This window comes from Pelmatolapia mariae, linkage group LG9 (assembly GCF_036321145.2).
Source record: "Pelmatolapia mariae isolate MD_Pm_ZW linkage group LG9, Pm_UMD_F_2, whole genome shotgun sequence".
Lineage (NCBI taxonomy): Eukaryota > Metazoa > Chordata > Actinopteri > Cichliformes > Cichlidae > Pelmatolapia > Pelmatolapia mariae.
The window spans coordinates 7,819,723-7,846,793 of NC_086235.1; the positions used below are offsets into that span (position 1 = coordinate 7,819,723).

A 27,071-nucleotide genomic window follows, 5' to 3' on the forward strand; every position below is an offset into this window, starting at 1 on the left:
CTCACCCTCAGCAGATAAGCCACAATCCCCACATTTTACTCAGAGTCTACTGGCTGTGGTCCTTTCACAAAAGACTGACTTAGGTTCCCTTGATACCTGCTGAAAAGCTCAGTTACCAAACTCTACCAGAACGGCCTCCTGTCTGTGTCTGAGTGCAGAGCAGGTCCTCTCTTGCTCTCTTGCTTCATAGAAAAATAATCATGATTTGCGACAACTTGTTGCAGCTCCTTGCAAGCAGCTATGAGGAAATCACAAACTTTGCCTCTTTAAGATTGCAGCATCGATTACTGTGCGTGTTGTAATGTTGATAAGCGGTGGTTTTATCCTCCCCAGTGGACTTCCTGCTCTGCCTGTTTAAATAGCTTAGATAGTAAATTATTATACCCGTTATGTTGTCGGCCATCACAGCTGTTGTAATTTAATATTTAAATGAGTAAGTAATAAATGTTATTATGGGTTGGGTTGATGACATTGGTTTGGGTTTTGAATTCAATGCATGTCTTCAGCTCATTTGTGAATTATTTGTGTCAGTTCTCCGTTAGTTGGTATTTATGTTAATGTCAGCTCTTCTCACAGCGGGTGGTGACTCCACTGTTTCTCCACCATCCAAATCTCCCAGTCTATTTCCCTTCAGTGTTTTTGTGGATATCATTTTTGGTTTGTTTTTGCTGCTTTTTGCTATTTTGGACTTTTTTCAGCTTCAATGAAGATTTACTTTTTGTTCATTGGACTTCTTTCTTCTGTCATTTAGGTCAATACCTGCACATTATGGGAATAATGGTTGTTTGTTGAAGTTTGACGGGAAGCACTATCTTATATCTCAAATTTTTACTTAAATTGAACTTCGATCATTTCATAGCCTCCAAAACAAAATCATATTTACACTTGACTTAAAAAATGTTCCACAAAATGTAGAATCAGATGAAGTTTTGACAAGACTGTATTTTTTATAAGAAAACTTTTTCTTTAATAGAGGAAATTTGTAATTGAGACTAAAAAAATATTTTTTAGTAAAGCCAAACTTACTTTATTTCTTTGTTTTGCTAAATACAACCAAATTTGCTATTTAACATCAGGTTATGTGTAGGTGTCAGTGTGAGCATGAGAGCCATCACCAGTCTGTAAACAGGGTGGGCACTTATAATAAACTGAGTATTGATGACTGCATTTACTGCAAGTGCTATAGTCTTGTATGAGCTCAGTAAGAGTACGAACAACCAAATGGCACTAATACTTCTAAATGCAAACATTAAAATTTATAAAGTCACTACATGAAGGTGTAGACATCCAAAAGGTGCATTAACAATAAACACCATGTGACAGTCCCTAAAAACATTAGCAGTAAGAAAAGCAAAAATAAGTTTTCAACAAATAATAAAACAGTAAAGCTCATTAAATCATAGTCAGGTCTTAAACATTTAATATTTGTGAATGTTTTTACAAAACACTGAAGACATGTGCTGCTTACAACCTCCAGATTTCAAAACTGTGTTTTTTTAATAAAACAAAAACAAACACCTAAAACTATTGTACAAGTAAACATTTTAATTTATGTGTTATGAAATATAATGAGTGACTTTTTCTTTCTGCTTGATTATTTTGTATCATTTTATCGAGTACATGAGGTAGAGGAGAAACCATAATCTCAAACTCAAAATATCAAAGAACTTCACATACATGTGCAAAGTGAGCATTAGTGTCACTGATGGAGAACAGAAAAGACCTCAGAGTGTATCAGCATCATTTAATGATACTGAGTCAGGTACATTTAACAGATACATTTAAAAATGATTTAATAAATGGAGAGGTCAGGTTGTCTGAGGCCGTGTCTCTACAGGATTCACATTTCTGTGGGTTCTGCCGCTGCCTTTGGTAATAAATCATCTCCCTCATGATCGTGCCTGCAAAATGAAATTATAAAGAATTCTGTCCTGAAATACATTAAGAATAAACAAAAAAGCAAACCAAAGATACACTGGATTAAAAAGAGAAGGAGAGAGAGAGAGATTTACCCAGGTGTGATCAGTGTTTTCAGTTCCTCTGAAGTTTTTTCTGTCAGGACCAAATCGAGTTGACTTGATATTTCTGCAGCATCAGGAACCTGCTGAGCCTGATGGGACAGAAGAAGAGTTTGTCATCCAAGAGTTTATATTAGTTCTATAGAAAGTAGTACAGCTATTAAATCATGTACTAAAAAGGTTTTTGTATAAGTTTAATATCATTTGTAAAGGGTTGCATACAATCGTGTGAACGTTTTCCTTTCACATGACTTTAAACATTTTAAAATACATAGACTTCCACTGTGTTGTTACTCTTTTGCCTCTGAACTTGTACATGTTGGGCTAAAGCATAGAAATACATTATTTTATGGTTTTGTTTTTATAAGAAAAAGAGATCAACGTTGGACATTTTTAAAAAACAGAATATGAATTTAGACTACCACATACGTTTCAAACATTATACAGAAACAGCTGAAAAGGTAAAAAAAAAAGCAAACGAAATTAAAGGTTTTTTTAATTATTTTTATTTTTATTGTAAAGAATTAAAATGGCTTGAATTAAATTTTGGACTTTCTAAGTAAAGTTTGGTCAGATTAAGGGGGTTCATTGCAACATCTGTCCCTACCTGTAACTCCATTGATCCTGTTTCCACTGCAGGCAGCACACTCATTGGCACTGAGCAGCTTTGGTGCATCTAAAATGTTGCATTATTAATTCAACACATCAACACAACAGATCCCCAAAATTCAGAAGAAGATTCCCTTCCTGATATCTGTTTGTTTGTCTTTACCTTACTGTTAAATTTATTGCAGCATATCGGTATCAGGCCTAATATTACCGCAATCATGATGACGCCTGCCACCATGCCTTTAGCGATGCCTGTAGCAAACACGCACAGACACAAACACGCACATACACAAATGAAAAGTGTTGATTTTACTTATTTAATAATCAATTTCAATAACCATAAATAACTACTATATGTATTTCGTTAATAACAAATTCTGAAGAATTTTGCAGAACATTTTTTTATTTGGTTGGTAAGAGTCTGACTGACTGACCACAAATCTTAAAACACACTTACCTTCTTTCAGGTTGCGGTTTGACAAAATGGCTGTTTTGTTGTTGCTGCGAGTGCTGACAGTGCAGCTGTAGGTCATATCAGTAAAATCATGTTTGGTGTCAGGCAATATCACAGAACTCTTAATGTTATAAAGTTCTCCATTCGGTCCACTCTGCTGGACTATGGTTGTGCTCCTGAAGACGGTTTGACGGCTGGTGGACCAGGTGAGCACAGGTTCGGGGTAGATCCCCTCAGAGCTGCAGGTGATCCTGTTTTCTGCTTTCTCAATGTTGACCTCACGGACTGGAGCTGTCATAAAAAAATATACTTTATGAATTATTCACTCAATTTTCAGTGGATGAATGTTTTTCACTCTGTAGAATCAGAAAATGTGTCATTAGAAAAAAACATGTATTTTGTCTTTAAATGTTTTCTGTTTATAAGACAAAGCTTGATATATATCTTACTGTATAGTAAAAAAAAGAAAAAAAAAAGTGTCTTGTCCTGTATGTTTCTCGTACCGTCCACTTTTAGGCTGATAAATGAATCATTGTTTCCTCCTGTTGCACATTTGTATCTGCCTTCGTCTTGAAACTCCACTGATGTCAGCTGGAGTGAGGCGTTTCCTTTAGATATCTGGTCTTTAAATAATGATGCCCGGCCTCTAAAGTGCTCATCCTGTTGTGTAAGCTGGTCTTGGTTGGAGTTGTAGGAGAGAATGGACACATGTCTTGCCTTGAGCAGACTCCAGCTGATAACTGCATCGGTGCTACCTTGGAAACTGCAGGGTAAGATGCAACTTTCCTGGAAAACACAGGACACCTCAGTATCTGCAACACAAAGAGACACCCAACACGGTTCAACTTAGAGGACATTTCACTGAAATCCAACAATTAAATTAAAAAAGTTAGTTTTTCCACCAGTAAAAACCTGGTGTCTAAATTAAACGCTATGAAAATACAAAACCAAGCTGGTTGCTTGAATGTAAACACGGTGCTGTTGGAGTCTGATATAGCTGAAAGATGTGTCATTCTGGTAGCAACATTACATACTTTACATTTTCCCACACAGAAAACAAAAGTATGTGACAGCTGGAATGCATGCCGGCACATAGGTCAAATTCAAAAACTACATTTCTCATGTGATACCATTTTTTAAGTTTACACTAACACAGTAGGTGAATAGGAACTCAGACTTTGTAGCAAACCACTATTCAAAAAATGTTATCTTAAGTGTTTAAAATTTAGTTACAAGTGTCTAAAATGATGCACAAGAGATCCAGGATTTTCCAAATTTGATGAATAGATAATGATTCTTTCAGCTGCTCCCTTTGCTTCTGTCTCACCATATCCCCAACATCTTCCTTTGAATGTTCTGTCTCTACATCTGTGAACCTTCTCTATGTTCATCCTCTTTTCTTCCTGCCTGGCAGTTCCATATTCAACATCGCTTGTCCAATATACCCACTATCACCCTCCTTTACACGTGTCCAAACCATCTCAGACTTGAGTCTCTAACGTTGTGTCAACCTAAGTGTCTGATGTACCCTTTTCTTATCTTGTCCATCCAGGTCACTGCCAACAAAAATCTTCAACTGTTCCAGCTCCAGCTTGGTCTTCTGTCTTTTTGTCAGTGTCACATCTCTGAACTATGCATCATAGCAGGTCTCACTGGCATCTCTTAATGAATGATGCACATACAAAATAACACAATTGCGAGGAAAAAAAAGTCTTGGGGCACAAATATCTCTGAAATTTCTGCCATTAAAGTTAATATAATGGAACACAACAGAAGACTGGATTTCTAGACAAAATACTAGTCAAGCAAAATTAAAAACCTCCTTCAGACATACCATCTATGTAAACTTTCTGAGGAGCACAAACAAAATATTAACACATTTCTTATTGTAATTCTAAATCCTTGCCATATTTCCTGGCACGTTCATTTTTTCTTTGAATAAAAACCATCATGACCCTAAACACACCTGTAATAATGACGGTCATGGCAGCCTCACTCACCTCCATTTGTAAGAGTCCACAGAAAAGCCAGAACAACACACTTGATCCCGATTATCCTGCTCAGTTCCATATTCCTGCTGCTGATCAGACTTCATAACAGAAGAAAAAAGAAGTCTCTCTTAGAACATGTAGTTTTGGCATTTGAGATTTCTGCCTCCACGCCCACAGAATGAACTGTTTCTCTTTAGCCTGCCATATTGTTTCCTGGTATGTTTAGATCCATTCATAATAACTACCATGATAATGGTTAGTTATAATGGTTAGAATAAGGTATTATGTATATGCACGCATAAGATAACACCTCACTCACCTCCTTTTATCCACCGACAGTTCAGCATGGTCAAAAACACGACGGACTTGATCCCAGTCATTAGCTCGTTCAGTTCTAGTTGCCTCCCTGTTACTTCATCAGTGTTTGAAAAAAGAACCAACATGTTACTGGCTCATAACAAAACTCATCGGGCTTGTTTGTTTGCTTGTGACGCTCTCAAGTGTCTTCAAACTATGACTCAGGGAAGTGTTTGAAATAGCTAGGTGTGGTAAGAAGAAACGAATGACTTGTCAATCATCAACTCTTCACAAGAAGAGTCATTCGCTGAAATGCTACCAAACCTTTTACTGCGTCTTTCTTTATTTTAGCTGCTCTCAGAATCCAGGATTCAAGTGCAGCTGTCCTACCCTCACGCATGCGCACATGCTAAACACTTAAAACATTGTTTTCATTTATACAAAAAAAGGTAGGACTCCCGAGTGCCTCTGATTACTGATCCAGCATAGGTTACTTTGTAGGTCAACCTTTTCAGTGCATTCAAATCATGAGGGCAGATCACATTATGGTAATCAATAAATATCATTTTCATAAAACAGCATGAGCAACAGTGCAAGAGAATCATGTCATGCTTTTTGTAGTTATTTAGAAAATCGATTCATAACTGCACACCAAAATCACGCATAATATTCAATCACCAGCCACTCTGTTAGGTACACCTATTCAACTGCTCATGAATGCAAATATCTTATCAGCCAATCATATGGCAGCAAATCAATGCATTTGGGCACATAGACGTGGCCATCACAACCTGCTAAAGTTCAAACTGAGAATCCGAATTGGGAGGAAAGAGGTGATTTAAGTGACTGAATATGCAGAAAAATAACATATTCACTTATTGCTAAAATACAAAATTCATATATTTATTCTTTCATTTTATTACTCAAGTTTAAGAGTGCTTTGTATGTGAGCTAAACTGCTTGGTGTTGTAGCAAACTTTCAACCAGAAGATGTCACTAAAAATATACAACATCTATTAAAAGATACAGTCTAAAGTTTAGCTGCTCAGGATCAAACTCCATCAAGGAGTTTTTCAGGTCCTCGCAGAAGAACCTTTAAAATTCACTGATGTAAAGGCAGAAGGACAGTGAGTAGTTATATCATCTGCCATCAACCCTGCAGTGTTGGGGAGCCCGGTGAGTTGGGAGTCGGGTTTTTGTTTTAAAACGTGAAAAAAAGGATAAAAAAAAAACTTTTTAAAATTTCTGCTGCTTAAACTGTGACAAAGACATTATTTTATTTTATTTAATACACATTACAAATAATCTACATCTCTTGTTTTTGTTGTGCTGAATACTATTTTCTGGAAGAAAGACTCGGTCACATGATAATTTTTAAACAGTGAGATGATGCTGCAGATTCAGTTAATTTCAGTAAATTAAATTACTGAGGTGAAGTAAATCTCTGCAGTTTTTTCCAGTTATACTGACAGACCAAACAGTTCATGACAAACTAAATTACACATATCTCTAAATCTATCTTCTTCATACTATTTTTTCATGAGCACTGTTTGTTCATAACACAAGACTCCACAGAAAAGTCAGAAAAATGCATTTGATCTCAGTCATTATGCTGGTCAGTTTTAGCTGCTGCTGCACCAGTGTTAAAAAAGGATCAAGTTAAATCTACTAATGTTTTTCAATTTATTTATTTTTTTTACTTTTTAAAAATAATTTCTTTTGTCAGACTTCATAACTCCCCAAATTTTCCCCCGTAATTGTATTATTTTTTGTAAAATTTGTACTACTAAATAAAACAAAAAAACTAAATCAATCAATCAATCAAAGACTGTGCAATCTAGACAGCTACTTTAATGTAGCTTATATAATTATATAAATTTAATTCCTCAAATGTAACCACAGACAAGTTATAATCTTGTTGTTATTTCATCATTTTAACAGTCAGTAAATATGGATGAAATGAGGCCAAAATCTGACAGCAGGCTTGCTTGTGGTCACTGGACAGTTGTAAACAAATCCCTGCAGCTCATTGGTTCCTCTCTAGTATCACAGTTTGTCTCATCTGCAGATGACATAAACTAAATCATGAAAACACAACATACTGATATTTACTGAAGCTTTTCACCAGAAAATGACAGAAAACAACAAAGCGTCTTCGTTTAGAGGAACACGTTTAAAATAAATTATTTAGAACAGTCGATGAATCTGAGAACACGTTTCTGAGTGAATGAGACAGGAAACAGTTGGTGTTTCTCTAACTGGAGGAGCTTCTTCATACTAAACAGGACACAGAGACACTGATGCATTAGGATTGAAACCAAATCCAGGATAAATAGGTTCAGTGAATGTGGTGTTAAAGGTGTGGAGGTGAATCAGAGTGTCAGAGGAGACTCTATAGAAGGACAGAATGCCAGCAGGACAGTCAACGTACACGGCTACTCTGTTAGAGGCAGAAGAGGTGGAGGAGGAGTAGGAGGAAGACATGCTTCTGTTATTGTGCCACACAGAACGAGGGCGACCATCGCTGTAGCATTCCAGTCTCCAGGACTGATCGTTCCTTCCAAACACGCAGTCTTTACTGTCGCCTTTCCTTTCAATTCCTCTGTAACTCACTGATATATCAATCCCTCCACTCCACTCGACCTCCCAGTAACAGCGACCAGTCAGACCATCTGTACACAGCAGCTGATACCAGTAATCAAATCTGTCTAGATGATTAGGATATGACTGAACCTCCTTCACCTGTGTCACCTTCCTGTTGTTGTTGGAAAGTTTGAGGTATTTGTTTATTGTGTTTGTGTCGATTGTGAGTTGACAGGAATCTGGTGGAGACAACAAACACAACAATGTTGTAGTTTTGATGACATCAGAGATGTGACTGAGTGATACAACAGTTTGAAAATAGTTAAATCTGTGCTGCTTTGATTTTATGAATGTTAAAAACTTACATTTCCTCAGACCGTCTGGTCGCAACCATCGGACTCCAGCCGGCTCCACCCTGAGAGGAGGAGAGGGGTCAGACCACCGTCTTTCAGCATGCACACACAGTCCAACTTTTTCACAAAGACACTTTAATGGATTTTCAGTTCTTTGAGGCAGCAGTTGGATTGTTTTTCATATTAGTAAATCCATAACGTCAAACCTTGGTTCAACAATTTTGCTGAGCACTGTACTGACAATATGATAATAAGCGAAGCGAATCAAGATCCTTGTGCTACCCTGATTCATTACTTTTATTGAGGTGCTGCTTAAGTCAGCACTGAATAACCCATATATGTCCTTTACTAGCATACTCATATGTTCATTGCAGATACTGCACTCAGTTATCAGTTTTTATTCTGTCCTCTTCTTGTTTGCTTTAAAATGACAGAGAACATTAATCACTCTGTGACCTTTTATTGGTATTTACTGATTTTTTGCAAGCCTTAGGCCATATAATATCAGTCCATTTTAAATGAGTTTTGCCTCAGAGAAGATGTCAGCATGTTCCTGAGATCATGCAATCATTTTCATGCCTGAGGGCCCAAAGATTACAGGCATCAAATGCTGATTTACAGCCTTCAGCATAAATACGTCATTACTGGTAAACTCGACTAACTTTTCTGTTGTGGGCAAAGGAAAAAATGTCCCTGCATTTGTGATTGCTCAGGTCATATCTGTATGAAACAAACAGAAACATAGTGAGGACACAGAAAATGTTTCCTCCACTGTTAAACATTCTCCTCATACCTTAAAGTGTCTAGTTTCCAACATGGATCCTTCAGTCCACTTAACAACAGTTTAATTCCTGAGTCTCCTGGATGATTATAGCTCAGATCCAGCTCTTTCAGATGGGAGGGGTTGGCGCTCAGAGCTGAAGCCAGAGAAATACATCCTTGCTCTGTGATCAGACAGCCTGACAGACTGAAGACACAAAAAACAACAATCTATCTGTGAACACTTCACTGAAGCTTTTTTCTTTTTCTGATACAATGCCATCTATTCATTCACTTCAGTTTAGCTTTATTTATAATGTGATAATTTAGACAGATAACACCAGTTGTCTTAAATTGTGTAATGACACACATCTACGTTCGGAAACTCTAGGAACTATATTGATCCAAGAACTACAGGGAGAGCAAAAGACTCTGTTGGTAAAATATGATGCCATAAGGTCATTGAGATATGATGGTGCCTGAACGTTCAGGCCTTTGTAATCATTGTATCATTGTAGCCAATTTCCTTTAATAACAACATTGTATTCTAGCCTCTGTAGTATAATGCACAATATCAAATGCTGCACTGAGGTACAGGAGGACAAGCACAGAGATGAGTCAACTGTCAAAGGCCATAAGAAGATCAATATTAACCTTCAATAGTGCTATTTCTGTGTTATAATGAACTCTAAAGCCTAAAACTGACCTACAAGAACTCTTCAGATGTTTTTAATGAAAGGAAGATTAGACATTAGCCTACAATTAGCTTATAAGCTGGATCATGTAAAGGCCTTTTAAGTAATGGTTCAATTACAACTACATTAAAAGCTCTGTTGTACATTGCTTTTTAATAAAGATAAATTCCGCTTTAAAATTGAACTGTCTATGCAATAATATAATTACGCTTTTAAAAGATCAAAGGAAAAGTCAGATTCCTGACCTCAGAGTTTCCAGTGTACAATGCGAACTCTCCAGTCCAGCAGAGAGAAGTTGCGCTCCAGAATCCTGCAGGTCATTATTACTCAGGTCCAGCTCTGTCAGACTACAGGACCGACAGCAGAGAACTGAAGTCAGAGCTTCACAGCTTCTCCCTGAGAGGTTACAGCCACTCAGTCTGTAAAAAAAAATATGTAAAACTTTTATTTTGACACTCAATGAGAAAAACAAATATTTCCTTGATAAAGTCATAATTTGTGAATAAGTAAAAAACTAGTTTACGTTTAGACCAAAAACAGAACACTTTCACATTTTCTTAGTAAGTCAAAATACTTGTAGGAAGCCATTTTTGGGTTGATACCTTATGTATGCCACTAGAGGTCACCTTTAGAGTTTTTCTGTATGTTTATCTGAAAGTATTTAAGGTAGACACACGTAATTAGCGTCAGCTGTGTTGTTGATTGGAAGAAGGCAAACAGTTTGTGACTGCTGCACTGCTACGTTAAATTGTGACAATAAAAAATCTAAAGGACAAGATGAGTAAAGCTGAAATAATTGGACTGTATCAAGTTTAATAAATTCATGCATAACAGTGACATTACGTCACCCCCACCAACGAACACCTCAGTGGCTTCAAGTGTAGGCTTAGCCTCTACAGTACTTATAAAAAGCTGGCAGATATAGTTCAGTACCTACTTCACTGATACAATCATACACCACTGCTGGTCATTTTCCTTTAAACTGTGATTATTTTTCCTATGTACAGCTCCTTGTTTAATCACATAGCAAACCTTAACGCAGCCTTTTAGTTAATCCTTTCTAAAACAAGCAGTTTAGCCATTTCTCTTTTAAAATTACTCTTCCTAAAAGCATAGTTCTTTTTTGATTGGTCTATTTCAGGAAAGAGGAAGGGCAGCACTTAATATTTGGGAGCCCCACCTCCTCTGCCTTGTACTTTAGTTGTTCTGAAAACATACCTTTAGACTGGACTTAGTAATCCAAGCACCGTCTATGTAAAAAAGTGTCTCTGTAAAAAGCTGTGCAGTCCAAATTTTTCCTCCTAACTAGATGCTATTATAGCAGACATAACAGAGATTTAAACAACAAGATAAAGGATTATGATGAAGGTTAGTTACACTGAGACTGAGCTATGTTCAGTACCATCAAAAGAAGATATAGTTACAGTCTGCTGACTAAATTATAAGGATTAGAATTGAAAATTGCTTACAGAGCTTTGTTGGAGGCTTTGATCACTGGCAGCAGCCTCAACAGAGCCTCCTCTGAAGCAGAGTATTTCTTCAGGTCAAACACATCTAGATCTTCCTCTGATGACAGTAAGATGAAGACCAGAGCTGACCACTGAGCAGGAGACAGTTTATCTGTAGACAGCCTTCCCGAACTCAGGGCTTGTTGGATCTCATCCACTAGAGAACGATCATTTAGTTCATTCAGACAGTGGAACAGATTGATACTTTTCTCTGCAGACAGATTCTCATTGATATTCTCCTTGATGTACTTGACTGTTTCCTGATTGGTCTGTGAGCTACTTCCTGTCTGTGAAAGAAGGCCTTGTAGGAGACTCTGATTGGTTTGTAGTGATAGTCCCAGGAGGAAGCGGAGAAACAAGTCCAGGTGTCCATTTGTACTCTGTAAAGCTTTGTCCACAGCATTCTGGTAGAAGGGAGTGGGATCTTTTGTTTCAGAGTTCTGGGATGTCATCTCTTTCTCTTCCAGAAGATTAATACCAGAGTTGATCAAAGTCAGGTGGACATGAAGAGCAGCCAGAAATTCCTGGAGGCTCAAATGGATGAAGCAGAAAACCTTGTCCTGGTACAGTCCTCTCTCCTCTTTAAAAATCTGTGTGAACACTCCCGAACACACTGATGCTGCTCTGATATCGATGCCACTCTCCGTCAGGTCTGATTCATAGAAGATCAGGTTTCCTTTCTGCAGCTGTTCAAAAGCCAGTTTTCCCAGAGACTCGGTCATCTCCCTGCTCTCTGGACTCCAGTGTGGATCTGTCTCAGCTCCTCCATCATACTTGACCTTCTTTACTTTGGCTTGAACCACCAGGAAGTGGATGTACATCTCGGTCAGGGTCTTGGGCAGCTGTCCTCCCTCTCTGGTTTTCAGCACATCCTCCAGAACTGTAGCAGTGATCCAGCAGAAGACTGGGATGTGGCACATGATGTGGATGCTTCTTGTTCTCTTGATGTGGGAGATGATTCTACAGGCCTGCTTCTTATCTCTGAATCTCTTCCTGAAGTACTCCTCCTTCTGAGGGTCAGTGAACCCTCTGACCTCTGTCACCATGTCAACATATTGAGGAGGGATCTGACTGGCTGCTGCGGGGCGTGTGGTTACCCATAGGCGAGCAGAGGGAAACAGATTCCGTCTGATGAGGTTGGTCAGAAGCACATCCATTGAGGTGGACTCTGTAACATCAGTCAGCGTCTCAATGTTGTGGAAGTCCAGAAGAAATCGACATTCATCCAGACCATCAAAGATGAACACAACCTGGAAGTCTTCAAAGCTGCAGATTCCTGATCCTTTGGTTTCAGGAAAGAAGTGATGAACAAGTTCAATCAAGCTGAACTTTTTCTCTTTCAGCACATTCAGCTCTCTGAAAGTGAATGGAAACATGAACTGGATGTCTTGGTTGGCTTTGTCTTCAGCCCAGTCCAGCGTGAACTTCTGTGTTAAGACTGTTTTCCCAATCCCAGCCACTCCCTTTGTCAGCACTGTTCTGATTGGTTCATGTCTCTCAGGTGAGCCTTTAAAGATGTCTTCTTGTCTGATTGTTGTTTCTGAACTATCTGATTTCTTGGATACTGTTTCAATCTGTCTGATCTCGTGTTCATCATTGACCTCTGCAGTCCCTCCCTCTGTGATGTAGAGCTCTGTGTAGATCTGATTCAGAAGGGTTGGGTTTCCTGCTTTAGCGATCCCCTCAAACACACACTGGAACTTCTTCTTCAGTTTTGCTTTAAGCTCACTTTTACTCGATTGGAAGTTCCTAAAAGACATTTCTAAAGGAACAAACAGACAAAAAAATATAAGTCAAGGACTTGTCAAGTTCATATGTTGTGAGTATATATTGGTCCATTAATAAATGTCCCATTTATCAAATAGCATGAATCCTCTTACTGCTCTGCAGACGGTCAGCGAGCTCCTCTTGCTTCATTCTCCTAAGAAAGAGCAGTGTGATCTTAACCAATGCTTCTTTGCTGCTCCTCCTCTGCTCTTCATCCTCACTGTCTAACATTTCCTCACCCTCCCTCTGACTCTCTAACAATTCTGGGTAATCTGGAGTCAGAACCTTCTGGATCTTCCTCAGTTCATTCTTCACAAAAGTGACAATGCTGTCCTCCAGCAGCTGCAACAGAATACTTTATAAATTACCTGGTCACTCCATAAACACAAGCAGTTGCAACACATAGGGAAATAAAAGAAAGAAATGAAAAGTATAAAGACCCAGGAACAATAAAGAGAACAAAACGCAAACTACAAAAGATAAGATAAGATAACCTTTATTAGTCCCACACGTGGGAAATTTGTTTTGTCACAGCAGGAAGTGGACAGTGCAAAAGTTATGAAGCAATATTAGAATAAAATAAAATAAGAATAAATACAGTACACAACTGTACAGAATAGAATAAAATAAAATACTATATACAGTAGAATAAAATATGCAATAAGATAAAAATAGAATACAATGCTATATACAACTCAGTAAAAATACAACGATGCCAGAAAAGATTATTGCACATTAGTGTTAAAAGAGAAAAGACAAAATGCAGTGATGATTTATAAATGATTAAGCAGTAAAAGAGGGGAGTAAAGACATAATCAGTGCATCATGGGAAGTCCTCCAGGAGCCTAAGCCTTCATCAGCATAACTAAGTGATGGTTCATGATCACCTCATCCAGTCCTCACTATAAGCTTCATCAAACAGCAAAGTTTTAAGGCTAATCTTAACCCGTTTGTGCCCAGATTTTTTTCAGAGTTGTAAGGCATATCATTTTATCAGTTGAGTCCCTCTGAATCATGTTATGTATTTATTTTTTCCATTTTGTACTTTTTTTTGAAGAAAATAGCATTTTTATGACTGGCAACAATTGTTGCCAGTAGTCACACAGCTTGTCACTAGGTCAAATGTCACCTAATAATAATAATAGAGAAGTAATAATAATAATATAATAAGAACAAAATAATAATATAGTCATAATAAATAATAACAAAAAGGTGGAGCCTCAGGTTCCCCCTGTATAAAATTCAAAACATCAAACAATTTGAACTGATTTCTTTATTCTCAATTTTTTTATACTCAAAAACTCAACAAACATTTTTTTCTTAGAACCTCTAAAAACATATATACATATATAACATATTTCTTCCCATACATTCCATCATCTTTCATGCATGTTCTACTCAGTGTGGTACTTCTTGAAGCACTCCACATGTAGTGGCACATCACACTTTCCACACGCAAATGATGTGCGTCCGCCGCAGTTCTTGCATCGCTTGTACCTGCTACCAGTGTTGCAGGGCCAGTGGTTCAAATTATCAAACCTGGTGGCATCAGTTATCGCCACCGCCATTGAAGATCTTCTGCCCTGCCTACTTGGCTTTGTTCCATGGCGCAGGAGGAGGGTCTGGGCTACCAGCCTCTGGAAGGAGAGGAGATCATTCTCCCCGCTTTTCCAGGACCTAAATGAATGACAAAACAAGCATGATAGATGCATGAATGTGCATCGTTTCATCCTTTCTACAACGTCATGCCCCATATGTAGAATGTTCTGTAAAAGCAATATCACACTTGAGTTTGTGATGTTGGTCTGGATATCATCACTGTTGCTCTTGTCGACCGAAGAGCACTAGCGATGACCTCGAGTCAAACATCACCAACTCGATTGTGATATCACTAAATAACATACAGCCTTGTGTACCTGTAATAGCACCAGCTGTTCACCATGGCACTGTTCAGGGCCCAGCTGAAGCATGGCCACCACCACTTCTTGGACCGGATGTTGACTCTGTAGCGGCTGACAAACTGGTCATGCAGGTCCACTCCTCCCATGTGTGTGTTGTAGTCCTGGATACACTTGGGCTGTCTGACCTTGTCCATAGTCCGCTTCTGTTTATTCCATCTCTTCGCCTCAGTTTCGGTGAACTCCCTCTCCATGTTCGACACCACGGTGACCACGCTGTTGTCATTCCACCTTACAATCAGCTTCTCTGCCTCAACCAGATACTCAGCATCTCCTCTGGGTGTCTTCTTGAAGGTCTGGGGTGCTGTGAAGGGAACGTTATGGAGCTGAGTTTGTCGCATCGTGCCACAGCTGCCATAGCCTCTCAGGGTCATCTCATCCACCAGGGACAGGGTTGTGAAGAGGTTGTCGTGGTAAAACTTGACTCCAGGTGGCACTTCAGATTTCTCTGCCAGGCCAAGAACCACACTTGGACCCTGACCAAGTCCAGTTTCCACCAGATGTGTGTGGCTTCCTACATATGGCTCCATCTGATGGACAAACCCGGAGGAGGATGCTAAGCTCCATATTTTATACCCAAAACGAATAGGCTTCCCTCTAATAAACTGTTTGCACCCATGCCTTCCAAAATACTCAATCATCATCTCATCTACTGCCACATGTTCTGCTATCGGGATTGCGTTGTTGATGTCATTTAGATGCTTAAAAAGGGGACGCACCTTGAAGAACGGGTCAGCTGTGATCTTCATGTTGTCTACTAAATGAACAGAAGACATAATTTCATCAAACCTGTTCCTCCGCATGGCATCTTTTACAGCATTGTTGCTGACATCACAATCGTCTGACCAGAGAAGACGCCGCCTTGGGACTGTGTTGTATCCACTGATCAACAGAATACCGTAGAATGTAAGAAGTTCATCCTCAGTCAGGTTGAGCGTTTTCCCTTTTTGTTCAGCGTAGAGATTGGACATTTCCAGTGTGACATCTCTGAGGGACTTGGGATAAAATGTGAGGAAGATATCCACTGGATCATCTGATGTGAAGCCAGGATCATGTTCTTTGGGGACATAGCGAGGGATCTGATATTTTTTGTTGGCTTGTGCTGGTGCTTTGGCCGCAATTTTGATTTTTTTGAATTTCCTGTCTTGGTTCTTAGTTTTGTGGAGCATGGGCCCAACAATCTGACTGGTCACCTTTTCATTTGTGCCACTGACCTTTCTAGTCTCTGTCTGACTCACTGAGGATGAGCACCCAGGATCATCATCGGGGGGATTTGGCAGCTGCATGTCCGAATTAGGTAGAAAGCCTTCACCTTTGAGTATTCTTGATGGGAGGCGGTTATGGTCACCAGTGGCCTCATCATCAGATTGGTCACTGTCACAGTCTGTGTCATGTGCGTGCATTTCTGACTCAGGCACAACTGTGATGTCCGCCACAGTTTCAGAGTCCTGCAGCATGGCCAGGATCTCTGCTACGGTGTACCTAAGGAAAGGACAACATACATGTTAGCTAGCAAGCGAATTTTAGCTAGCAAGAAAATGATGTATGGTAATGTATAAAAATCCTATACACAGAGGCCTTGAATACCTGTGAATTTATTTAGCTAGGAATTATTCTAAAAGGACTAAAATGAGCCATTGTACATCATTCTACAATTTTAAATAAGTAAATTAGGAGCAATCCTGCAGACAGTGTTTTCCTTTAGTTAGCGACATGCTATGTGCCCACTGGCAACTTTTGTTGCCACTCACAGAAATAAGCCCATGAACAAAAAAATATTTATCCTAGGTACAATTTTTTTGGGGAGGGTTACTCTAGAGACTTGAATGATTAAATAATTATAAATATGTTTGGGGGGAAAGTCATAAGAAATTTATGAAAATTACCTCTTTCCAGGATGATTTGCATCCGCCATGTCTTCAGCCAGAAAGAGCGGGAAGCAGATGATGTCATGCGATAGGAAGCACTTGGAAACGATTTTTTAAAAATCAAAACCTTTGTCTAAGTTGTCTACTAGCATATAAGTGGAAAAAGTTGCATTAGTACCTTTGAGATTTTTTATTGTGAGTCGAAAATGACAGTGATAAACTTTGGCAACAATTGTTGCCAGTGGGGCAAAACGGGTTAAAACTAGAGCAGGCATGTGTCTCCTGAACACAAACTGAGAGCTGTTTCCACACGACGGAGCCCTGACAGCTGAACGTTTTCTCTTCTATTTTACTTTCAGAAACTCTAAAGTGCACTTTTGGGATAATAAGGTACAGTAAAAAAGCAGAAATACTTTGTACTTAAGTAAAAATTTTAGGTATCTTCAGTATTTATTTTTCTGACAACTTTTTCTTTTACTCCCTACAAATTAACACAAATATTTGTACTTACTACCCCTTACATTTTCAAAACAGAGTTGTTACTTTTGGTTCATCTACAGCATTTATACTCAGGGGTTTAAGTGGGCTGGAATGGTGCACGTGTCCATAAACTGTGGTCAGGTACTTAAACATTTAGTTAGTTCTACAGAAGAGGAGCGAACATAAAGGAAGTAACATTTTTTTAACTGTCAGGTAATTTAATATTTGACATTTCTATCAGCTCCACAAACATCAGCAAACACAAACTGTTTGTGTGAAGTTTGTCACACAGTGTGTTGCAAGCTAAAGGTCCAGCTGCTGTTTTTCACAGGGAGAGAAAAGAGTGTGAGATAAGATGAAGGAAAGACAGGACAGGAGGAAGAGAAGTTAGATTTAAAGGTAAGGCCTGCTCAGTGACACAGTTGTCATTTTTAACCACATATTGGATCTGTACATGATGTGTTTTGATAAATAATGTATTTTCATATTGTCAATCATCCTGCAAAACAAACTAAGCTATACTTATTTTGTGTTATTCAAATGTTACACGAAAGCACTGGTAGTTTGTAAAGAGGTTAGTTTTCTGTGAATTTATTGCAAATTAATTTTATTTTTATTTTTGCACAGCGGCCTGTCAGTGTTGGGTTACATCAAGCGTAGTAGACTAACATGCATTTAAGATGATGATAGTTAGATTCATTCAAATAGCTGGTTAAACTGCTGCCAGTTTGTTGAATTCAAGAATTCAGATGAAATCAGCTGATTACAGTCTGTGCAAAAAATCTACTGGATCTGACAATAGAAATTTTTGTGAGTTGTGATTCTTTTCCCCACACTGAGCTACTACACCACAAACTGTGGTTCTCTCACATGCCAGCTCCAACTTTAACCCCTGACTGTACTCATTTTCCTCTTTAGGTTTATTTTTAAATTCTCTTTCACTGCATGTGACCTAAACAAACAGATTCAACTTGAGTATATTTATTAGAATTAAAATTTTGATTTGAATAATATTTGTATTTTCATGTACTAATATTGTTTTATTGTTATATTAATATAGCACAAGGTACAGTTAGCTTTGTACACAAATGGTTAGTAGAAATGTCCTTCAAGGAGATACTTTTTACTTTCTTACTTTGAGTATATTGCGGTGCCAGTACTTGTTCACTTTTACTTAAGTAATGAAGTTTCTTCAGTACTTTTACTGGAGTATTTTGTAACCCAGGCATCTGTAATTCTCCTTAAGTACAGAATATCTGTACTTTTACCACATCTGGTTCTATATGAGAGCTGCACAGTACAAAACAGGATCATTGTCATCTCTCATGACCAGACACGTTTTTTAACAAAATGGTTTCCAATTATCTATCTACCCAAATAGTTTACTAGACACTAACCAGCAGCTGAAGAAAAACATGTATCTGTAGAAGTAAAATTAGTCACCAGTAAGGCTAAACCACAAAGTTTTATATTCTCCTTTAAAAAGAAGTTTAGTATTCAACTGTGCTTAATTGTGTTTCCATTTCACCTTATCTCACCTCCAATGCTAGAAGAAACTAGTGTTTGTCATATGTACCATGTACAGCATGCACATTAGAGCAGGCTGAAATTTGACACAAGCGTTCTGTTTGAAGGAGAACCAGCTCTACCTCCTGAATCACAACCCACACACTCAACTTCGAAATAATTAAGAAGAGAATAAATGTAAAAGTAGCTGTTGTGCATGTACAAACCACAAATATGGAGTCCAGGTGTGTTTGATGCTGCTGCTCAGACCGACCACTGGGAACCTCTGAGGTCTCCTGATCCACTCTGTGGAGGAATCATGAAGCAAAAGTATAATCCCACAAAACACCATAAACAGCTACCTAAGGTGCCACTGGTCCTCCACATAATACCAAAAAACACCCAAACTAAACAAAAAAGTGCCTTCCTGCTGATGCCTGGAGCTCTGAGGGCGCCCTGTGTTATCTGTCACAGACAGTGAAAACAATAAATGCCCTCACAGTACTTGCTGTAAAATTATTAAGCTGCTGTCTTTCAAGGATCCTGACACTCGATATGTGTTGGGGGTGCATGGACCATTACAATGTTTATTAACCTCAGAACTCCATCATCAACCACAGCATTGCTATGAGATGGGGTGGCTAAGAGGAAGCTCATGAGAGAAAGGGAAACAGTCATTTAGGCTCATTATAGACAAGAAAGGCTCTCATTAAGACTTTTGTGTTTGTGGAAAAACTCCAGCAAACACAAAATCACATATGAACACAGAAACATGCGTGACAAGAGCCGGTCTGACGGGAAACATTTGGAGAAGTTATTCAGAAATAACAGAATCAGTTAGAAATTTAGATGCAGATTACCTCTCCACGACAGAAGCTTCTTCTTTAAATGTAATATCATACTGCTTTGAATGGCTGCTCTGTAATGACACAGAGCTGGGGTCAGGCCTCCGATCGATACTGAAAGAAAAAACATATCTGGTAAAATCCTGAGAATGAGAATGAAAGAAAATATTAAATTACAAATCTAGACCAGTTTACAATAGAAATAAATAAATAATATCTAAATCTTAAACAACTCAAACATTTAGAAATATTATGTAAACCTAATTAAATACTGAGAACTACTTACTATGTGTCAGATGAATGTGCAATGAAATTAACTGAGCTACCACAACATGAAACATTTCTTAAATTTATTTAGAAAAACGGATTTGGTTAGAACATTCGGACACAGTTTACCTCTCCACAGCAGAAGCTTCTTCTTTAAATGTAATATCATACTGCTTTGAATGGCTGCTTCTTAAGGACACACAGCTGGGTTCAGCTCTCTGATGGGAACTGAAAGAAAAAAATATTCAGTAAAATCATGTTGGACAGAAAATGCTAAAAGACAAAATGTGATTATACATGTTTGAATAATGAGTGAGAATGAATGATGAGTAAAAATAAGAAATTACATTTGTAGACCAGGTTATATTAGAAATGGCTAAAAAAACAATCCAAATCTTAAAAAACTCAAACAATTTATCTTGTGAAATATTATCTAACTCTGATTGAATCCTGAGAATGACTTACTCTGTGTCTCATGAATGTCTTTGAAATATTAAATAATTTTCTGTTCAGCTTGTTCTTTAACTTTAGGTCCAGGTCGATGTTTAGTATTTCTATAAATAATGATGGTGCAGTGATGTGAGCGCACAGCTGCGATATTTAGAGATGTCCTCTCACCTCTGAGCTTTGGGCTGGATCTCATGTTCCTCACACAGATTGGTTTTACAGGGAGGGACTCCCTCCTCTCTGTCCTCACGCTCATCCATGCTGTGGAATACCACATCAGCTCACGCACACTTTCTACCTTCATCTGCAGAGGAAACACAAATTATTCACATGAACATCAACTGAAATCCTTCTTTCCATCACGTGCACTGAAAAGTGTTGGGTGTTACAAAGTAATACACTACTGTAATCACATTGCAATTACAATTATGTGGTTACTTACATTACAAAGGTTCTTGAGTTATCTAGCCGGTGAGATAGAAAGAAAAAAAAAAACATCAAACATGGTTTTTGTTTTTTCTTTCTGTGCACTTGCTGAAGCAGTTTATAAGGAGTGAGGATATGATATAACGTCATTTTTTTTCCCCAAAAGGGCACGAGCACGATGGTTGAATGCAAACTGCGCCCAGAACAGAAATAACCACATTATGCTCGAAGAACAACATGCTAACCAAAAACACAGAGTGATGATAACACTGATGACAACTACAGCCCAGCAACCAGAGCCTGAACTTCTTCACGTAGCAAAAACATTCATGAGTATTCAGGGTCACAACCTCTGTTTCTACCTGTTCAGGTTAAATAGTTAAATCACTCTGGTGATCCCACTTAAGTCTCTTTTAGATGGTTTTTAGCTTTGATTTGTATTTTTGACTTTGTTTACATACTGCAGGTAAACACTAAAAAAATTAAAAAAAAATCACGTTTATTATTTGTGTTAGTGTGTGAGCCTGTAGCCTGAGGTCTATATATATAGCTAGTCATTTTCAGACAGTGTGTTTCAGATTATTTTCTGGAATAACAAGAAAGTAATGTAATGAATAGTGTAATGAATTTCTCCGTCAAGTATTTAAGCAATGCACTGCATTACTTTTTAAGAAAAGTAATGAGTAATGTGTAATATATTACTTGTTTTGAGTAAGGACCCCAACATTCCTGCTGAACATCAGCACACAGGATAACTCACTGACACAAACTGGTTTACTTTGACTGGAAGCTTCAGTGCACTGATATTCAGTCAGTATAAACATTTTCCATCTTTTCAGCTGATCCATCAGAGTTGATTTCCAGTAAAGGAGTAACAAGAGTGTCGACAGTGTTAAAGCTGCACAATAAATAATCCCGGTTACTTTTCAGAAAACTGTGCACACATTGTGTCTGTGAAGGTTCTCAGTCATCCAGCACATCGTAGTCAAAGGAGCTTGCAAAGAAAAGCGTCTGGAAGACGTTTCACCTCTCATCCGAGAAGCTTCTTCAGTTCTAAGTTCAAATGGTGACATCTGGGACTCCCCACCATTTGACCTTAGAACTGAAGAAGCTTCTCGGATGAGAGGTGAAACGTCTTCCAGACGCTTTTCTTTGCAAGCTCCTTTGACTGTGCACACATTGGTTTGCTGTTAATAAGAAACATTTTCCATCAAATAATGATCTATCTTTGTAAGTTCCAGGATTAATCAGGACAGCCTGATTATCTTCTAGTTCATTGATTTTGATAGTTTTCCATAAAATATCAAAACCAGCTGAATGCAGCATCGGTAGTCTAAAATTATTAAGTTCAGTATCATGAAAAACAAAGATTATACATCAAATCCCCCCATCAGATGTTGCTTCAAAACACAAATTATTATCAACGATCTGATTAGTAAGGATCTTTACTGTCAGCTGATTATTCAGTTAATCATCTGATACCTGCAGTTCTACAAGTCAATACTCTTTATAATTTTTTCGTATTTTTTAGCAGAGTGGAAAGCTGCTGAAACTGGGAATCATGTTAGCGAAACACTGAAAATTTGTAAGAACCTGAACTTGACAATCTGACTAAATTGCTAAAATCAAACTTCAATGTAATTTTATTTTAAAACAACTGACAGGAAAAAGCGGTACGTTGTTCTTCCAAAACATAAAAACTCGATATAGTTTGTGATGTTTGATTTCAATCAATTATCTATACCTGTATTTTCTGTAATTTCTGTTCAAACACAGTTATCTAACGTGTGTCCTGAGGTAAGAGCCTGATAAGATGACTGCATCTTGTGCAAAGATCACAGCCAGAAAGCAAACCGTAAAGGTCGTAAAGACGAGAAAGAATCAAAGCAAACTCACAGGAGAATCTCGGCTCCATACCGGAAACTAAAAACTGACTCACAGGCGAGCTGCTTCCTGAAACACCAAGAGCACCTGGGCGTTTCTCAATATGCGTACTTGTGCGTACTTGCGTTCTCGTGTACTCGTGATACGTCATCAGTCGGAGACCAAGTACTGTTCCAATTCGAAGTACGCATCAAGCCGAGAACGCGAAAAAGTCCCGGATGTGTTCTCGATCCGCCCGTTTTATCGAGCATGCATCGGTGGTGACTTGTGTGGACTTGGTACAGCTAAATATCCCAGAATGCATTTCGTCCAAAACTCAACAGCGGACTCCCGGCACATCGTTTTCAACCCCCCCCCCCCCCCCCCTCCCGCTCGCGGTCTTCTCACTACTCAGGTTAAAGAAACCCCAGCAGCTGTCTATAGTATTGAGTGTCCACTAAAATAACAATAGAAGCATTCCAACATCTCACCTGCTTGTTTTTATTAAGGTATGTACACGTATGTACATGTACACTAATTTTATTATTAGAGGTTTCACTACTGAGGTTAAAAATGATATATAAGTCACTTAGATCACTTCTAAATGTTAATGTTTGGTTTATTTCAGTGTTTTATTTGTTCCTGAGTAAACCGGTTTGGCTGTGATTAAAGTTAAGCTTCATAACATGTTACTCACAGTTACATTAAGAGGGGACGGCAGTAAAAACTCCGGACCTGTGACATCATCACGTACGCTGGTGTTCCAATTGTACAAATCGCGAGTCCGTGCTCGCGTTCTCGGCCAGTACGTACTCGCCGAGAACGCGAGTACGTACTCGCGTACTTGAGAATTGAGAAACGGCCTGTGTCCCAATCCAGCGACCGCACCCTTCGGGGTATGCGCAATTCGCGTACTACGTACGGTGCGCAAGAAGAGCGGAAGTGAGAGGCTTGTGAAATGGGACGGTCTAGCCTTCGTCGCGCTGCTCAGGTTGCCTAGCAACCATGATACTAACCGCGAGAAACGTTTCATACAGTTTTGTGTGACATAAATGAAGGAGAAAAAATATTTTTTTGTCCATTCATTTTTTTTAATGACATCACTTTGATTAGTTGAGTATCTGAGGCTGAGACCACGGGACTGTAAAACATGATAGTTGGGCTTCATTTCTGTACTGAAGTCATTTCAAGATTAGTTATTAAATAACAATTAGCTAATGTTGTTCATGAGACTAAAATCATCTCACTGTGGTAATGTAAATATAATATGGCCAATATTATATGTATTGTCATATTATTGTATATATATATATATATATATATATATATATATACATATATATACATATATATATATGTATATATTTATTACAGCTTGAAATCTGTGTCTAAGATTCAAGTTGCAGTCATTTAAATTGCCTATCACCTTAAATCTTCACTCTGTTACGATTTAATGTTGTCAGTGTTTTGTTATGTTTAAGGATTTGTTCTCGTTTCCTGTTTTATTGTGAAGGTCTGCGTCTCATGTGAGTGTGTTCAGTTTTACCTCTGTCTTGTCTTGTTGATTATTCCCAGCTGTGTTGCCCACCTGTGTGTGTTTTCCCTGTGTGTATTTAAGTCACGTCCTCTGTCTTTGTAGTTTGGCTGGTCCGTCTGTGTATCCACCATGTCTCATCCGTGTGTTTCCCTGCTGCCCAACCGCCATCTGTTTTCTGCTGGCTGTTATTCGTGTTCAGGTTTGTGTTTCTGTTCAGGGTCAGTAGTTTAGTTTTTCCCAGTATAGCTTAGTTCTCCGTTCACCATTTTGTCCATCTCTTTTGTTGTGTTTGCCTTAGTGGCACCAGCCATTTTTTAGCCGACCTGGTTGTCCATTTTAAGATAAAGCCTCTTCTCATCCCACAAACTGGTATTCATCTTCTTTTATGTTGCGGCTATGAGCCGGGTCGTAACAGAATTGGGGGCTCGTCCATTCTGTCTTTGCTGGAGGGTCCGAGGGGGGGACCGCTTCAGCCTTCTGTCTTCGCTGGAGGGTCCGGAGGACCGCTTCAGCCTTCTGTCTTCGCTGGAGGGTCCGGAGGACCGCTTCAGCATTCGTCTTAGCTGGAGGGTCCGTGGGGCCTGTCCAGCCTTCGTCCGTCTCCGCTGGAGGGGTCCAAGGGGCCTGTCCAGCCTTTGTCCGTCTCCGCTGGAGGGGTCCGAGGGGCCTGTCCAGCCAGCATTCGTCTTCGCTGGAGGGGTCCGAGGGGCCTGTCCAGCCTTCGTCCGTCTCCGCTGGAGGGGTCCGAGGAGCCTGTCCAGCCAGCATTCATCTCCGCTGGAGGGGTCCGAGGAGCCTGTCCAGCCAGCATTCGTCTTCGCTGGAGGGTCCGTGGGGCCTGTCCAGCCTTCGTCCGTCTTCGCTGGAGGGTCCGGAGGACCGCTTCAGCATTCCATCTGCCTGCAGAATAGCGGCCAGTGCCTTGTGCACTGGTCCTCCAGGACTACAGCATTCATGGCTCTCTAGGTCATGAATCAAACATTTCATTTGGGGTTAAATGTTTGATTTTTGGGTGGGGGGAAATGTTACTTTTATTCATTCCTGCGTGCAAAAACTGTATTTCAGTGTTTGCTATTATCCATACACACACACAATAGCAGCCCCTCTCTCTCAGTTTTTGCGTTTGCGCTTGCTCGCAATGTGTTGCTTGCGCTCTCAACATTTCTGCCCGTGCGCGCTCAACTCTTGATGTACACCATTGTATTTGTGCCACAAAACCAGCCAATCACAGACTTGGATGCAAAAAAATCTGATTGGCTGTTCTGGTCTCCAATCAGCTCGAAATGACGAAATGCAATATCCCAGAATCCATTTCGTCCAAAACTCAAACGAGGCTGTGGCGGAGGAACACAGAGTGGCGGAGTTTGAAATATTACTCTTTCTGGGTCACAAAATAAACTTTTAAGATATTTTCATGCGAGAATGGTGCTGTGTAAACTTCAAATATCTGCTCGATTCATCAAGACATCACATATTTGCATAAGTGCTCTAATTTTTTCGGAGATGCCTGTTACCCACCAGCTGACCGGGTGACTCGGGTTAAACACAATATATAAGGCTGAACTGACAAAAAATCACCGACTACACCACCAGGTATTACAGGAAAGGCCATAAAGCCTTTGAACTAAAACAAACGCTGTTGTGACAGTGATGTACACTGTCTTGTTGGTATATATGTATGATTTGTATCACCTTCATGTTTCCAAACCGATATCATGAGCAGCAGCTTTTACAGCTGTGGCTCCAGCAAACATCAGCTGATACTAGAAATTAATTTTAAATAAATTCTAACAACAGCTTATCAAACTTGAACGTGCTGTTGTTGTTTAGCACAACATCCGCTGGTTTCCTGTTTCTGGCGCAAAGTGGGAGATTGAAGTAGCAACAGAAGAGGGAGGGAGGGAGAGAGAGAGAATGAGAGAAGAAGAGGCAGCTGTGCAACGTAAAGACAGAATAACTCCAGCTTTGTGTCTTTTTTTCATTCTAGCTGAAGTACGGGACTAATCGCGTTCCTTTTCCTCTCAATATGGATGTATTGTAATTGGTCCAGCCCAGAGTTGATCATGACCAATTGGCTAATCCACCACCTTTCATTGTTTATACTGCTACAAAAACAAACAAACATAAAAATGAAAAATCATCATCGGGCAAATCTCCGGTATGCCCAATGGCCGGTTCCAGTCCAGCTATGCAGTCAGCTGGTGGGTAACAGGCATCTCTGAGAAAGTTAGAGCACTTATGCAAATATGTGATGTCTTGATAAATCGAGCAGGTATTAGAAGTTTACACAGCAACATTCTCGCATGAAAATATCTTAAAAGTTTATTTTGTGACCCAGAAAGAGTAATATTTCAAACTCCGCCACTCTGTGTTCCTCCGCCACAGCCTCGTTTGAGTTTTGGACGAAATGGATTCTGGGATATTGCATTTCGTCATTTCGAGCTGATTGGAGACCAGAACAGCCAATCAGATTTTTTTGCATCCAAGTCTGTGATTGGCTGGTTTTGTGGCACAAATATAACAGTGTACAGAAAGAGTTGAGCGCGCACGGGCAGAAATGTTGAGAGCGCAAGCAACACATTGCGAGCAAGCGCAAGTGCAAAAACTGAGCGAGAGGGGCTGCTATTGTGTGTGTGTGTGTGTGTATGGATAATAGCAAACACGGAAATACATTTTTTGCACGCAGGAATGAATTTTGTTCACTCAAATTCAGCTTTTATTCGCTCAAAATAAATTTCTCCTCAAACTGCAACACTTGCACCTGCAAACTTTTTTACGTGCGTTCAATTTTTTTTTACGTGTGCTCAGAATAGTGGCACAAAAATAATGCCATACAAGAG

The 27,071-nt window shown here is 39.2% G+C and overlaps 3 protein-coding genes across 7 annotated transcripts; all 3 read right to left on the bottom strand.

Moving 5' to 3' along the window:
• Window positions 1–1,572: 1,572 nt before the first annotated feature.
• LOC134634043 (V-set domain-containing T-cell activation inhibitor 1-like) lies at window positions 1,573–5,464 on the bottom strand. Its single transcript, XM_063483077.1, has 8 exons — window positions 5,392–5,464; window positions 5,082–5,170; window positions 3,585–3,893; window positions 3,085–3,372; window positions 2,791–2,879; window positions 2,626–2,694; window positions 2,013–2,110; window positions 1,573–1,901 (listed from the first exon to the last, which is right to left on the bottom strand). Exons 2-8 carry the CDS (start codon window positions 5,149–5,151, stop codon window positions 1,841–1,843), a joined length of 984 nt encoding a protein of 327 aa, XP_063339147.1. The 5' UTR covers window positions 5,152–5,170; window positions 5,392–5,464; the 3' UTR covers window positions 1,573–1,840.
• On the bottom strand, window positions 5,401–23,557 carry LOC134634032 (NLR family CARD domain-containing protein 3-like). Of its 5 annotated transcripts, XM_063483061.1 has the most exons (13): window positions 22,728–23,067; window positions 20,848–20,869; window positions 20,577–20,709; window positions 20,088–20,186; window positions 19,707–19,805; window positions 19,074–19,152; window positions 13,148–13,376; window positions 11,229–13,029; window positions 10,005–10,178; window positions 9,099–9,272; window positions 8,318–8,367; window positions 8,112–8,191; window positions 5,401–5,478 (listed from the first exon to the last, which is right to left on the bottom strand). In XM_063483061.1, the coding sequence occupies exons 3-13, from the start codon at window positions 20,663–20,665 to the stop codon at window positions 5,467–5,469; spliced, it is 2,886 nt and encodes a 961-aa protein (XP_063339131.1). In that variant the 5' UTR covers window positions 20,666–20,709; window positions 20,848–20,869; window positions 22,728–23,067; the 3' UTR covers window positions 5,401–5,466. The 5 variants fall into 5 exon arrangements, with proteins under 5 accessions (XP_063339131.1, XP_063339127.1, XP_063339129.1 ...); XM_063483057.1 differs by lacking the exon at window positions 5,401–5,478 and having other exon boundaries at window positions 6,627–8,191; XM_063483059.1 differs by lacking the exons at window positions 5,401–5,478; window positions 20,848–20,869; window positions 22,728–23,067 and adding an exon at window positions 23,392–23,557 and having other exon boundaries at window positions 6,627–8,191.
• LOC134634034 (piggyBac transposable element-derived protein 3-like) lies at window positions 13,575–17,245 on the bottom strand. The gene is made up of 3 exons (XM_063483062.1): window positions 16,879–17,245; window positions 14,951–16,474; window positions 13,575–14,711 (listed from the first exon to the last, which is right to left on the bottom strand). The coding sequence occupies exons 1-3, from the start codon at window positions 16,905–16,907 to the stop codon at window positions 14,429–14,431; spliced, it is 1,836 nt and encodes a 611-aa protein (XP_063339132.1). The 5' UTR covers window positions 16,908–17,245; the 3' UTR covers window positions 13,575–14,428.
• Window positions 23,558–27,071: the final 3,514 nt, after the last annotated feature.

Coding starts and splice junctions, on each gene's coding strand:
- LOC134634034 (XM_063483062.1), bottom strand. CDS start 16,907: ATGGCGGATGCAAATCATCCTGGAAAGAG. Junction 16,475..16,878: donor GCAAATCATCCTGGAAAGAG/GTAATTTTCATA, acceptor TCCTTTCCTTAG/GTACACCGTAGCAGAGATCC. Junction 14,712..14,950: donor AACAGCTGGTGCTATTACAG/GTACACAAGGCT, acceptor TCATTCATTTAG/GTCCTGGAAAAGCGGGGAGA.
- LOC134634043 (XM_063483077.1), bottom strand. CDS start 5,151: ATGGAACTGAGCAGGATAATCGGGATCAAGTGTGTTGTTCTGGCTTTT. Junction 2,111..2,625: donor CAGGATCAATGGAGTTACAG/GTAGGGACAGAT, acceptor CTGTCCCATCAG/GCTCAGCAGGTTCCTGATGC. Junction 1,902..2,012: donor AAAACACTGATCACACCTGG/GTAAATCTCTCT, acceptor TTCATTTTGCAG/GCACGATCATGAGGGAGATG.
- LOC134634032 (XM_063483059.1), bottom strand. CDS start 20,665: ATGGATGAGCGTGAGGACAGAGAGGAGGGAGTCCCTCCCTGTAAAACC. Junction 8,368..9,098: donor TGGAAACTAGACACTTTAAG/GTATGAGGAGAA, acceptor TCCTCCTCTCAG/GGTGGAGCCGGCTGGAGTCC. Junction 8,192..8,317: donor ACCAGACGGTCTGAGGAAAT/GTAAGTTTTTAA, acceptor TGTCTCCACCAG/ATTCCTGTCAACTCACAATC.